Source organism: Hypanus sabinus, chromosome 7 (assembly GCF_030144855.1).
Source record: "Hypanus sabinus isolate sHypSab1 chromosome 7, sHypSab1.hap1, whole genome shotgun sequence".
Lineage (NCBI taxonomy): Eukaryota > Metazoa > Chordata > Chondrichthyes > Myliobatiformes > Dasyatidae > Hypanus > Hypanus sabinus.
In genome coordinates this window covers 54,475,483-54,488,488 of record NC_082712.1, presented here as the reverse complement: position 1 = coordinate 54,488,488, position 13,006 = coordinate 54,475,483, and the positions used below count along the sequence as shown (strand labels likewise).

At 38.3% G+C, this 13,006-nt stretch overlaps 1 protein-coding gene across 12 annotated transcripts in view; it reads left to right on the top strand.

The window, feature by feature from the left end:
- Nucleotides 1–13,006, top strand: part of LOC132396778 (multiple PDZ domain protein) — a 202,091-nt gene that overhangs the window by 87,433 nt on the left and 101,652 nt on the right. For 11 of the 12 annotated variants that reach the window (XR_009513123.1, XM_059974662.1, XM_059974669.1 and 8 more), the window contains exons 22-23: nucleotides 5,177–5,375; nucleotides 10,200–10,241. Coding sequence is in view for 11 of the 12 variants with exons in the window: in XM_059974662.1 (XP_059830645.1) it covers nucleotides 5,177–5,375; nucleotides 10,200–10,241 (241 nt within the window). In the remaining variant the exon portion in view is untranslated. The remainder of the gene's footprint in view (nucleotides 1–5,176; nucleotides 5,376–10,199; nucleotides 10,242–13,006) is intronic. The other variant, XM_059974663.1, reaches the window with a different exon arrangement.

Below are 13,006 nucleotides of genomic sequence, written 5' to 3'. Positions count from 1 at the left end.
TGAGCATTTACTAATCCAATTTACCACCCCATCATCCAGATCATTAATGTATATGACAAACAACACTGGACCCAGTACAGATCCCTGAGGCACACCACTAGTCACCGGCCTCCAACCTGACAGTTATCCACTACTACTCTCTGGCATCTCCCATCCAGCCACTGTTGAATCCATTTTACTACTTCAATATTAACACCTAAAGATTGAACCTTCCTTACTAATTAATGGAGAGGTACCAGAAGACTGAAGGATAGCAAATGTTGTTCCACTGTTTAAGAAAGGCTCTAAAAATAAACCAGGAAAATATAGACCTGTGAGCCTGACATTGGTAGGTGGAATGTTACTGTAAGGTATTTTAAGGGACTAGGTATATGAATATTTGGATAGACAGGGACTGATTAGGGATAGTCAACATGGCTTTATGCATGGTAGGTTGTCTTTAACCTATCTTCGAGTTATTCAATGAAGTTACCAAGAAAATGGATGTAGGCAAGGCAGTGGATGTTGTCTACGTGGACTTCAACAAGGCATTTGACTAAGTTCCCATGGGAGGTTGGTCAGGATGGTTCAGTTGCTTCACATTTAAGATGAGGTAGTAAATTGGATTAGACATTGGCTTTGTGGGAAAAACCAGAGGCAGTAGTAGATATTTGCTTGTCTGACTGGAGGCCTGTGAGTAGTGGAGTGCCACAGGGATTAGTGCTGGGCCCATTGTTTGTCATCTGTATAAGTGATCTAGATGGTAATGTGATTAAATAGATCAGCAAATTTGCTGATGATAGCAAGATTGGTGTAGTGGACAGTGAAGAAGACTATCAGTGCTTGCAGTGGGATCTGACAGCTGGAAAAATGGGCTGCAAAATGGCAGGTGGAATTTAATGCAGACACGTCCGAGGTGTTGCACTCGGTAGGTCCAACTAGGTAGGTCTTACACAGTGAACCGTAGCGTACTGAGGAATGCGGTAGAACAAAGGATTTGGGAATACAAATCCATAGTTCACTGTAAGTGGCAGCATAGATAGATAGGGTTGTAAAGACAGCTTTTGGCACTTTGGTCTTCATCATTGAGTATGGGAGATGAGATGTTATGTTGAAGTTGTATAAGGCATTGGTGAGGCCTAATTTGGGGTATTGTGTACAGTTTTTGCTCACCTACCTACAGGAAAACCGTAAGTAAGATTGAAAGGGTGCAGAGAAAATTTACAAGGATGTTGCCAGGACTTGAGGACCTAAGTTATAAGGAAAGGTTGAATAGGCTTGAACTTTAATAGGCTTTAATGTAGAAGACTGAGGGGAGATTTGATAAGAGATGTACAAAATTATGAGGGGTATAGATAGGGTAAATGCAGGCTTTTTAATCTGATCTTGGGAGGACTACAACTAGAGGTCATGGGTTAAGGGTAAAAGGTGAAATGTTTAAGGGGACCCTGAGGAGAAATTTCTTCACTCAGAGGGTTGTGAGAGAGTGGAATGAGCTGCCAGCGCAAGTGGTTCTTGCAAGTTGTATTTCAACGTATAAAAGATGTTTGGGTATATACATCGATTGTATGGGTATAGATGGCTATGCTTGGGGTGTAGGTCAATGGGACTAGGCAGTTTAAGTGGTTCGGCATAGATTGGAGGGGCTGATAGCACTGTGCTGTACTTTTCAGTGATTCTGTTAGCCTTTGGAAGTTCATACTGGGTTCTGGGGGAAGATGTGGAAAATAGGAGAGGGGGAGAAGTATCCTTCAGGACCTCTTTGATAAAATAGAACAACATGAGAGGTTGCTGCAGAGTGAGCTCTCTGTCTTAGTTATAACATTCTGTCTTTCAGCATCAGGAGGTTTCACAGTTGTTTGTGACAGATTCTGGTAAGATGTGTTAGGTGGCATTAAATAGATAAGCATGTACCTAAAGTAAGTTGATTTTGTTGGGAGGTTCAGTTTTCACATAGATTAGTTTAAGGACCCTAGTTCGCCTGCAGATTTCTAGGTAATGTGCTGTAATATTTTCTATCATGTGGCTGAAAACCAAGAAAGGAATATACTATTAGAGCTTGTGTTATATAATGTGAATTAACATAACAACACATGATCATTTATTTGATAGCCCTCATAATGTAATTAAGATCAAGCTATTACTTAAAAAGGAGGTAACAACAGCTATAATTGCAGATGTGGATAAAATTGACTTTTGTGATGTGTGGCAAGCTGCCCAGGGTAAACCAGCCAAGATTTTGCTGTGGTCAGAATCTCAGAAGAGCAGTGGGCAGAGTTCAGAGGTTAGTGTCTCCAGAACCAGCAGTAAACCCTGAGCGACAAGAATTAACTGCCAGAACAAAACCTGTAAGGAACAGGATAAAACTAAACCAAAAAGCATAAAGCTTGTGCACAAAGGGATCTGCATGTGCTGGTTCATGAGATGCAAAAATAAACACAGTTACTGCCAGTAATTTGGAATGTAAACAAAGTTGGAGGTGTAAATCAGGGGTTATAGTAAAAAGAAAGCATGGTGCCTTTGTGAGCCTTCATTTTAATACTGTTTATCATATAGTTCTTCTCAACTGAGTAAAGTATATTGAACTCAGTCATTGCACTTTAAATTCCCAAGAGTGATTCTAGAGGTAGGTTGCTTGTCTTGTGGAGAATAAACGAGGAAGCTTGGCCTATACTAATACAAGTTCAGAAGAGAGCAGTCTTTGAAATATACAAGATCCTTAATGAGATAAGCAAAGTACCTACATGAAGACAGGATCCACTCCGGTGATTCTAAAACTAGGGGCTGGGGATTCAGCCATTTAATATTAATATGAAGAGAATTTTTTTTAATAGGGAGGATTACATTTTTGGTATTCTCTACTCTAAAGCTACAAAGTGGTGTCTCGTAAAGGCGGTGTCCATTATTAAGGACCTCCGGCACCCAGGGCATGCCCTTTTCTCACTGTTACCATCAGGTAGGAGGTACAGAAGCCTGAAGGTACACACTCAGTGATTCAGGAACAGCTTCTTTCGCTCTGCCATCCGATTCCTAAATGGACATTGAAGCTTCAGAAGCTACCTCACTTTTTTAATATACAGTATTCCTGTTTTTGCACATTTTTTAAAATTTATTCAATAAATGTAATTGATTTACTTATTCATTATTATGTTTTATTTTATTATTCTCTCTTGGATAGATTATGTATTGTGTTGAACTGCTGCTGAGTTAACAAATTTCACGTCACATGCTGGTGATAATAAACCTGATTCTGATCTGGATCTTCAGTCACTCTGTTTATTAAAAGAACACATGGAGTGAAATTTAAGTCAAACTGGATGGTAGTTGGTTGGGTAGGTATATGAGATGTAGATGAAGCAGTGAGCTAGGATAGTGAAGCAAGTTTGAAGGCCGTGTCCCCTACTCCTGCTTCTATTTCAAATATTCTTAAAAATGAGAACCAACCCTTTCTAGAATGAGTTCAGCAAATCTAAAGTAGAAATGGGAATAAGTAAAAGACTGGTATGTGGAGTTAAGTCACAGATCATCGATGATCTCGTTGAAATACAAATCAAGCAGGTTGCAAATCAGGCTAGGAGCCAGCTGGCTTTTTCCTTCCTGTATTTACTTGTGTTCTGTCAGATTCAGCACATTCTGCTTTGTAAGATTTCCAGCATCTACAAAGCTTTGAATTTAGGCAGCAATTTATATGTTACAAAAATATTAGTAGGGTTCATGCAACCCAGTGCAGCAAAACTTTGATAATGCACTATCCTTTCATTATTTGTTCAGGAGTCCTGATAGATCAGCGTTTGGTTCCTCCTGCGCAGCCTCTTGCACAAGGGGTTCTGTTTCTGCTTATCCTGTAAAATCACTGGGCCTAAGATTCTAGTCTCTCTTGAAGTTTACTGGTTTCACTGGAAAATTTACTGGGTAACATCTTAGAAGTTAATTAAAGGTAATGCAGTGTTAATGACACATTTGATAGTCCAGAAAACCTGCTTGTCCAAACTACCAAAGTTGATCGACAGTTTTACTGTATTCTGGGATATTTGCATTTGAAGAAATGAAGGAGCAAGCTTGCACTGTCACTTCTAAGAAACAACACAGAGATCCTCACAAGCAAAAATTGCCTTAAAGTTGCTTGGAGAAAAATAATTAGCTCTTTAAAACTGCAGAGATTTATCAGCTAATTTGTAGCCCTATTTTGCACAACAAGATCTCCAAACATTAAAAATATAGAATAGTTGACTTCTCTTGGGCGAATGAGTGAAGAATTCATTCATTAAAAATCATTGATTTTTAATTTGTACATTAGAATGTCAAGATCAATTTAACCAATCAGACATTCTCTTCATTAAATGAGCTACATTGTACTGGATCTAGTCTTGGGTTTGAGCTTGTCACCTGTAGTCCCTTCCCTCCTGCACTCACTCATGTGGTACAGATGTGGAGTGTTTATGCTGCTTACTATCTATAACCATTGAATTAAAATGTGAGGTTGCAGTCAAGACAGGACCTCAGGTGATCTAATTCAGGGGCTCTTCCAGATATTCAGAAGGCAAAGCTAGAAGTGGGGATTTGCCTTCTGTTAAAGACACAAGAATACAAATTTCTTTGACATTAAGATGCATTTAAAAATATTGAAACTATTGTAACTAATTTCAAACCAACAGAAGTCAAAACATTAAAATATTGATGAACATAATTGAAAAGATTAAGTATTTATTTAAAAATTAAAGCACATCTTTGCTGCTTAAATCACAGATCTGGGATCCCAATAAAATTAGTGGGGAGACCTATCCTAGGACATGGCCTAGCACAATACAATGCTGGTAAATCATAGCCTGTTCAAATTGACTGTGATTCCTGATCTTCTCCTCACAAAATAGATATCCTGTGGAATCTTGTTTCAAAGTATATTGACAAATATAGTATCCTTTGAGAGTCAATAAACTTTGAATTCTATTTTCAGGGGCCTCTGACTCAGAGTAAACTTAGATGGCTAAGTGATTGAAAACCTCAGCTGCAACCCAGCAATACTCAAATTTGCCCAGAATTTATTTTGACTTGCAGTGGCCGACATTTTTAATAGAAGAAAAAATATATTACTTGTGTTTAGATAAATGGATTTTGTTTATAAATGTTTTTATTTGCATCTTTTTCTTGTAATATTTGTGTGAAGAATTGTCATCAATATGTGTTGGTAATTATATAGGGATGACTGTGAGTTCCAGTAAGGATGGCTCAGGAATGATGGTGCGTAGCATTATTCATGGCGGATCCATTAGCCATGATGGCCGAATTGGGGTAGGTGATTGCATCTTAGCAATGAATGGGGAGCCAACTACAGATCTTACCAATGCACAGTCTCGTGCATTGTTACGAAGACATTCTCTGATTGGACCAGATATAATGTAAGTAACAAGAGTATGACAATTTGGCATAAAGTAGTATTGACTGCTGTGGGGATTGATGTGTTAAACTAAAATATTACATTAGTTAATTACCAGTGGGGTAGAGAGAAAACAAAGCCATGTAGTTTTGCTAAAACTAGTATGTAGGCTGTCAAACTGCACAGAAAGTAAGTTATGGTGTCCTCAAAAAGTAAAATAAATTGCAGTTTTTTTAATCTTCCCCTTATACCAATCTTATCACTCCACTCTTTCTTTCACTTGAGCATCTCCAAGTCTTTTGTGTTTCACGATGGCAATTATAAATTTAAGGAGTTTAACATTTCATTAGTTCTGATCAGCATAAAATGGCAATTAAGATCCCTTCATTCTCTCGAGAAGGTTAGTAAAGCAAAATAAATTACATGTGAAAACTGATGCACAACAAATTTTATATTCAGAAATAGATTTATGTAGAGTCTGTATTACTTCAGACTTACAGAATTATAGATCTCATATATCTCTGTACTTTGAACAGAATTTCCTAATCTAAGGTCTGATGAATGCTGATGCAAAATGTTTCAATGAACATACAGTGCATATTTAACATGAAAAAATAGTTAATGTAGGACTGGATATTTAAAAACACGTAAATTACAAGCATTTGTTGTGAGGGATGTTATCTGGAAATAATCAGATCTGTGATTTAGATTATCATTTTTCTTTGACAGCATAATTTTCTGTTAAATCTAATGTTATAGATATGACTATCTTCTACATTTAAATGTAAATTCATATTGTATCAATTTTGCTTTAATAGCATAACCATGTCTTGTTTGCTCCTTTGTCTAATTTTTGCATGTTTTTTTTCATCCATTCTCAGCAAACTTTAGGCTCTGATCCAATGATCCTTCAGTTTTTTTCCACAAGTATATGTTTCCAGAACAGATACTACAATAATCTACTTGCTTTTAGGTCATTTTGACCTTTTTAGTACTTTCACATTGCCAATCAAAGTACTATAATGTCAGCTGTTACATTTTCCTCAATGCTGATTCAAGGATATTTTTGCAAACTAGCTGTGTCTTTATAGTAGCCATGTTCAGCAACTATTTTACTTAGACAAATTGTTCAAATGAAATTGACTGTTGATCAAAGGAACTTTAATGAGCTTGAGCTAAAAGCAACGGCAGTTAAAAGTCTGACATTCCCCCTATTTAGTTAAAATGTTACTGCACAATGTATTTTGATTTTGTATCTTTTCATTTTTATAAGTTATTTATTTAAACATTGACTAATGATCTGACAGAGCAATAGAAAGGCTTTGATCCTTATCTCATTAGCATTTGCCATTAATGTAGTGAGTTATGGAAAAAATCTAACCCCTGTATGTATACCATATATTTCACTTTGTTTAAAGAAAACACAATAACTTTGCCCATGGGCTGTGAGTTAATCACTCTTTGTTAAATTAATATGATGTTGTAACAATGGGCATTTTAAATAACTTACCTAATTTCAGTGAATATTTAATATTTTTATCACTATCTAAAATTGAATTAGCTTGAGATAACATACATATATAAAATGTAATTTCAGAATAAGGCTACATCTCACATTTCTAGTGATAAAGACTTGTAAATAAGTAGTCTCTTCTATATTACATATTGACACTTGAGCCACTGAGGAATAGGGAGAAGCAAAAAAGACTTCTTCTTTGGACTAATCACGACAATGTAGTTATCAACATTGATAACTAAATTTGTTAGGGAACAAGAAAGAGCTAAAATGCATATCTTTCTTGTTCTTATTGAACAACCTCTTAGGACTTAATAATCCATAATTCTTCCTATGTTTCTAGAATAATGTGAAGGAGGAATTCTTGCAAGTCAGTCTTTGTTTTCACTAGTTGGAAGTCTGTAATCATTTAAAAAACAGTAGAAAAGATTTTATTTTGTAAATTTTGATCTGTAATATATTTAGAGAAAGGATGGTGTAATTTGGTTTGGTAAAACTAGGTTAGGTACAGTGGATTCAGGTTAATTGGTCCATTGGTTAATCAGGACAGCCGTTTATTTGGGACAACTCTTAAAGAGCAAAAACTAATTGAGAAAATAGCTGGGATTCCTTTTGTTTATTTGGGACACTATGCTGCTTAATTGGTGCAGGAGACTGTTACTGAAGTTTCTATCTAGCGTCAAAACCATTAACTCGTGCGGCAGTTACATACTACACAATGCTTCGAGTGAGCAGTTTTTAAAAAGCATCATTTGCGTGTGTTTGTATTCAAAAATCAGTGATTTTTGTCACTGATAGTTGGCGAGAAATAAGTAGCAAAACAATTTAAAATTGTTTTGCTCAGTGCAGTTTCAACATTGAAACTTGGAGGTGCCAGAAACAGCAGGGAGAGAAAATGAAATGATTTCACTTCAGCAAGTTCAGAGCTACGAAAAATTTGAATGTATCATCTGTCATCTTGAATATCATTCATTGTTATCTCTGTACCCAAGAACACCAAGGTACCATGCCTGAATGATTGGGACCCTGTCACACTCACCTCAATTATAATCAAATGCTTTGAGAGGCTGGTTAAAGACTACATCTGCAGCATGCTACCACCCACACTGGATCCCCTACAATTTGCCTACCAACGGAACTGCTCTACTGATGTTGCTATAGCTACAGCACTGCACACTGTCTTCACTCACCTGGAGAACAGGGATACATAGATTAGAATACTGTTTCTGAACTACAGTTCAGCATTCAACACTGTAATTCCCTCCAGACTTGCCAGGAAGTTCAGAGACCTTGGCCTGCACCCCGCCTTGTGCATTTGGATCCTAGACTTCCTATTGGATTGCAGACAAGTGGTAAGGATGGGTTCTCTCACCTCTGCTTCTCTGACCCTCAACACAAGTGTATGCAAGGGTTGTGTCGTGAGTCCCCTCCTCTACTCCCTTTACGCCCATGACTTTGCTGCTGCACACAGCTCCAATCTGCTGATCAAGTTTGCAGATGACATGAGCGGTGATGAGACAGCCTGCAGAAGAGAGATTAACTCCAGACACAGTGGTGCCAAGATAACAATGTCCAAAAAGCAAAAGAGTCGATTGTAGATGACAGGAGTAATGGAGACAGGCTCGCCCCGATCAACATCAATGGGACTGCAGTTGAGAAGGCGAGTCATTTCAAGTTCCTCAGTATATACATCACCAAAGGTCTCACCTGGACTGTACACACTGGCTCTGTGGCCAAAAAAAAAGAACAACAGCATCTCTTCCACCTACAGGGGCACCAGTGAGAGCATCCTGACTGGCCGTATCACCGCCTGGTACGGGAACTGCATCAACCTTGGGCACTACAGGGAGTGGTACGGACAGCCCAGCACATCTGTGGATGCGAACCTTCTTCCATTGAGGGCATTTACAGCAGCAGATGCATAAAGATGGCCTGGAAGATCATCAGGACACCATTCACCCCAACCATACACTGTTTCGGCTGCTTCCACCTGGCAAACGATACTACAGCATTAAAGCCAGGACCAACAGACTATGGGACAGCTTCTTTCTACAAGCCATTAGACTTCTAAATTCCCATATCTATACATTGTGACAGAGTCGTAATGCAAGGATTTTTACTCCCTCATGTTGTGGACACTTGTAAGATTTAAATAAATAAATGCAAATATTACAATGCATTTGAGGATCTGGAGGATGTATTCGTCAAAAGCATTGTATGAAGGCAGTCTATTATTTGCATTCGGTGTCTGCACTAATTTTTTTTCATTTACAGTCAATCAGAAGAACATGACAGTGTGTTTGTTATCCATCATATTTGATGATAACAGTGAAATCTATGCAGAAGAGTTTATAAAGTGGAAAAGCTATTGCACTAGGACAGTTCCACTCTTGAAGTCTAGGTTCAGTCATATGAATAGTTATCACAAACTGAGGTCTTCTTTGATCACTGCATGAAGCATTGAAGAGCTGCCTTCTTGACCATTGGATTTCACTGTTGATTTTATCCACTCAGTGTGCCGGAGGTGTCTTCTCATGTTAGGACAGGCATGTCCCTATCACTGGGCATGTCCCACTGGCTGCCATCATCTGGTTTAGCCTGGCTGTCAAAGTGGTGTACCAGGGTGTGTTTATTGTCACATACAAATAGCTACTTGGAGCCACAGGTGAGAGTTGAGTGTCCTGTGGGGACCAAAGGTGAGTGAGCTGCCCCAGAATGGACACAACAAGCTCCTTCACCAGTGGTGCTACCCCTCCCTGGTCACCCCATACATGGCGGCGCACACCAGACGAATTCCTCTGTCGATAACTATTAGGGACTAATATACAGTTTTAGGGAACTGTAGTAGCTTTGTTAGTGTTCTAACATTTTCTCTATTTCACTTAAATACATAATTTGTTGCTCAGTAAAGTGGTAGTTTGTTTTTTTTTATACCTTTATAACTGTTTACCTGAAACTTTAGCTAATTGGGGCAGCTGCTTAATTGGGCCAGAATATGCTGGTACAGATGTGTCCCAATTAACTGGAATCCAGTGTAGTTAAAAAAAAATTAAAATGCAAGGCTAAGGAAAAGCTACTGGGTCATGGGATTGTTTGGGTAGCTCTTTTGGAGAGTTAATATCATCAAAGTGGACCTAAAGAGGGTCTCTCTGCTGTATGATTCTACAACAAACAGTTTTTTTGCCTATAGGTTCTAAATCTGTTTTTCAGAAACATGTCACTAGTCTCTTCCTAGGCATTTGTTAATATCTGTACATCTTTTATGAAAATAGTCAAAGATTTGTGACACGAGTGTAAAAGCTGCTGTGTCAAATGCTTTTCACATTCTAGATCTCCATGTGCATCTGGCGATGATCAGTCCTCATTTTATGTGTGAGTATTAGAGCATTTTAAGAATTTGCTGTGGGCATGTAGATCATGAAAGCCACTACAACAATAAATTATAACATTGTGGTAAATCCAGCATGCTTTAATCATTCACTTGAAAGCTTTATCCAGATACATATACAGTCTTACAGATCCATCTAAATTATACTGCATTTATATTGTCACTATTTGTTTTAAATTTGAAAATGCTTCATAGTTCAGATATTTAGCTTGGAGCAATTAAGTATCAGGACCCCAGTTATCATAAACCGAAGGGCCTGTTCCTGTGCTGTACCGTTGTAAATTCTTTGATTCATGGTCCAAATAGCTGCCTCCCAATCTGTAATCCAGCCTACAATTGTTAAGGGAATATTTTTGTAATATTCCTTTAGATTCTGTATTTATTACTGTCAAGAATGTAGAACATAAAATTAATAAACTTGCTTACCAAAAATGAAAGCCACAGGAATGCATTCCAGCCTGATGAATATAAACTGGAATAAATCCAGCAACATCTAAAGTGTACACATCCAATAATAAAGCTGCTGAAACATGGAAAATGACTTCCAACGTTATGGGCTATTATTGTATAGGTGTTGCATGTTACAACACCTATGTTACAACAGAGTTCATAGAACCACTGTTATTTTCCAATTTTCTCTCTTCTTTTCCATAGTGGCACTCATGCCCAAGTGTCATAAGCCAAATTTCAATGACACATCCCTCCATCCACCCTTGTCATTGATTTTTCCTTAAGTGCACAGTCAATCTATACAAATTTCTCTATTTTTGTTATTCCTACTTCAAGTTGGTACTTTGTTCAGGATTCAATACTGTTTAGTATTGGACTGCAGGAGTAAACCATATAAAAATTACAGCATGGAAACAGGCCATCGCGGCCCTTCTAGTCCGTGCTGAACGCTTACTCTCACCTAGTCCCACTGACCTGCACTTAGCCCATAACCTTCTATTCCTTTCCTGTCCATATACCTATCCAATTTTAATTTAAATGACAATAATGAACCTGCCTCTACCACTTCTACTGGAAGCTCGTTCCACACAGCTACCACTCTCTTGTAAAGAAATTCCCCCTCTTTTTACCCTTAAGCTTTTGCCCCCTAACTCTCAACTCATGTCCTCTTGTTTGAATCTCCCCTACTCTCATTCAGAAGGCCAGTGATGTTGTGGCGGTGGAACTGGGGTCTCTGACGGTGGTGTCTGAAAAGAGGATGCTGTCCAAGTTGCATGCCATCTTGGACAATGTCTCCCATCCGCTCCATAAGGTAATGGTTAGGCTCAGGAGTACATTCAGCCAGAGACTCATTCCACCGAGATGCAACAGTGAGCATCATAGGAAGATATTATTGCCTGTGGCCATCAAACTTTATAATTCCTCCCTCAGTGTGTCAGACACCCTGAGCCAATAGGCTGGTCCTGGACTTATTTCCACTTGGCATAATTTACTTCTTATTATTTAATTATTTATGGTTTTATATTGCTATATTTCTACACTATTCTTGGTTGGTGCAACTGTAACGAAACTCAATTTCCCTCGGGATCAATAAAGTATGTCTGTCTGTCTCAATGGAAAAAGCTTATCCACATCAACTCTATCTATCCCCCTCATAATTCTAAATACCTCTATCAAGTACCCCCTCAACCTTCTACGCTCCAAAGAATAAAGACTTAACTTGTTCAACCTTTCCCTGTAACTTAGGTGCTGAAACCCAGGTTAACATTCTAGTAAATCTTCACTGTACTCCTCTATTTTGTTGACATCTTTCCTATAATTCGGTGTCCAGAACTGTACACAATACTCCAAATTCGACCTTACCAATGCCTTGTACAATTTTAACATTACATCCCAACTCCTATAGTCAATGCTCTTGATTTATAAAGGCCAACATACCAAAAGCTTTCTTCACCATCCTATCCACATGAGATTCCAGCTTCAAGGAATGATGCACCATTATTCCTAGATCACTCTGTTCTACTGCATTCTTCAATACCCTACTCATTTACCATGTATGTCCTATTTGGATTATTCCTACCAAAATGTAGCACCTCACACTTATCAGCATTAAACTCCATCTGCCATCGTTCAGCCCACTCTTCTAACTGGCCTAAATCTCTCTGCAAACTTTGAAAACCTACTTCGTTATCCACAGCGCCACCTACCTTAGTATCATCTGCATACTTACTAATCCAATTTACCACCCCATCATCCAGATCATTAATGTATATAACAAACAACATTGGACCCAGTACAGATCCCTGAGGCACACCACTAGTCACTGGCCTCCAACCTGACAAACAGTTATCCACCACTACCCTCTGGCATCTCCCATCCAGCCACTGTTGAATCCATTTTACTACTTGAATATTAATACCTAACGATTGAACCTTCCTAACTAACCTTCCGTGCGGAACCTTGTCAGAGGCCTTACTGAAGTCCATATAGTCAACATCCACTGCCTTACCCTCGTCAACTTTCCTCGTAACCTCGTCAAAAAATTCTGTAAGATTTGTCAAGCATGATCTTGCACGCACAAATCTACGTTGACTTTTCCTAATCAGACCCTGTCTATCCAGATAATTACATATACCATCTCTAAGAATACTTTCTATTAATTTATCCACCAATGACGTCAAACTGACAGGCCTATAATTGCTAGCTTTACTCTTAGAACCTTTTTTTAAACAATGGAACCACATGAGAAATACGCCAATCCTCCGGCACCATCCGTGTTTCTAATGACATTTGAAATATT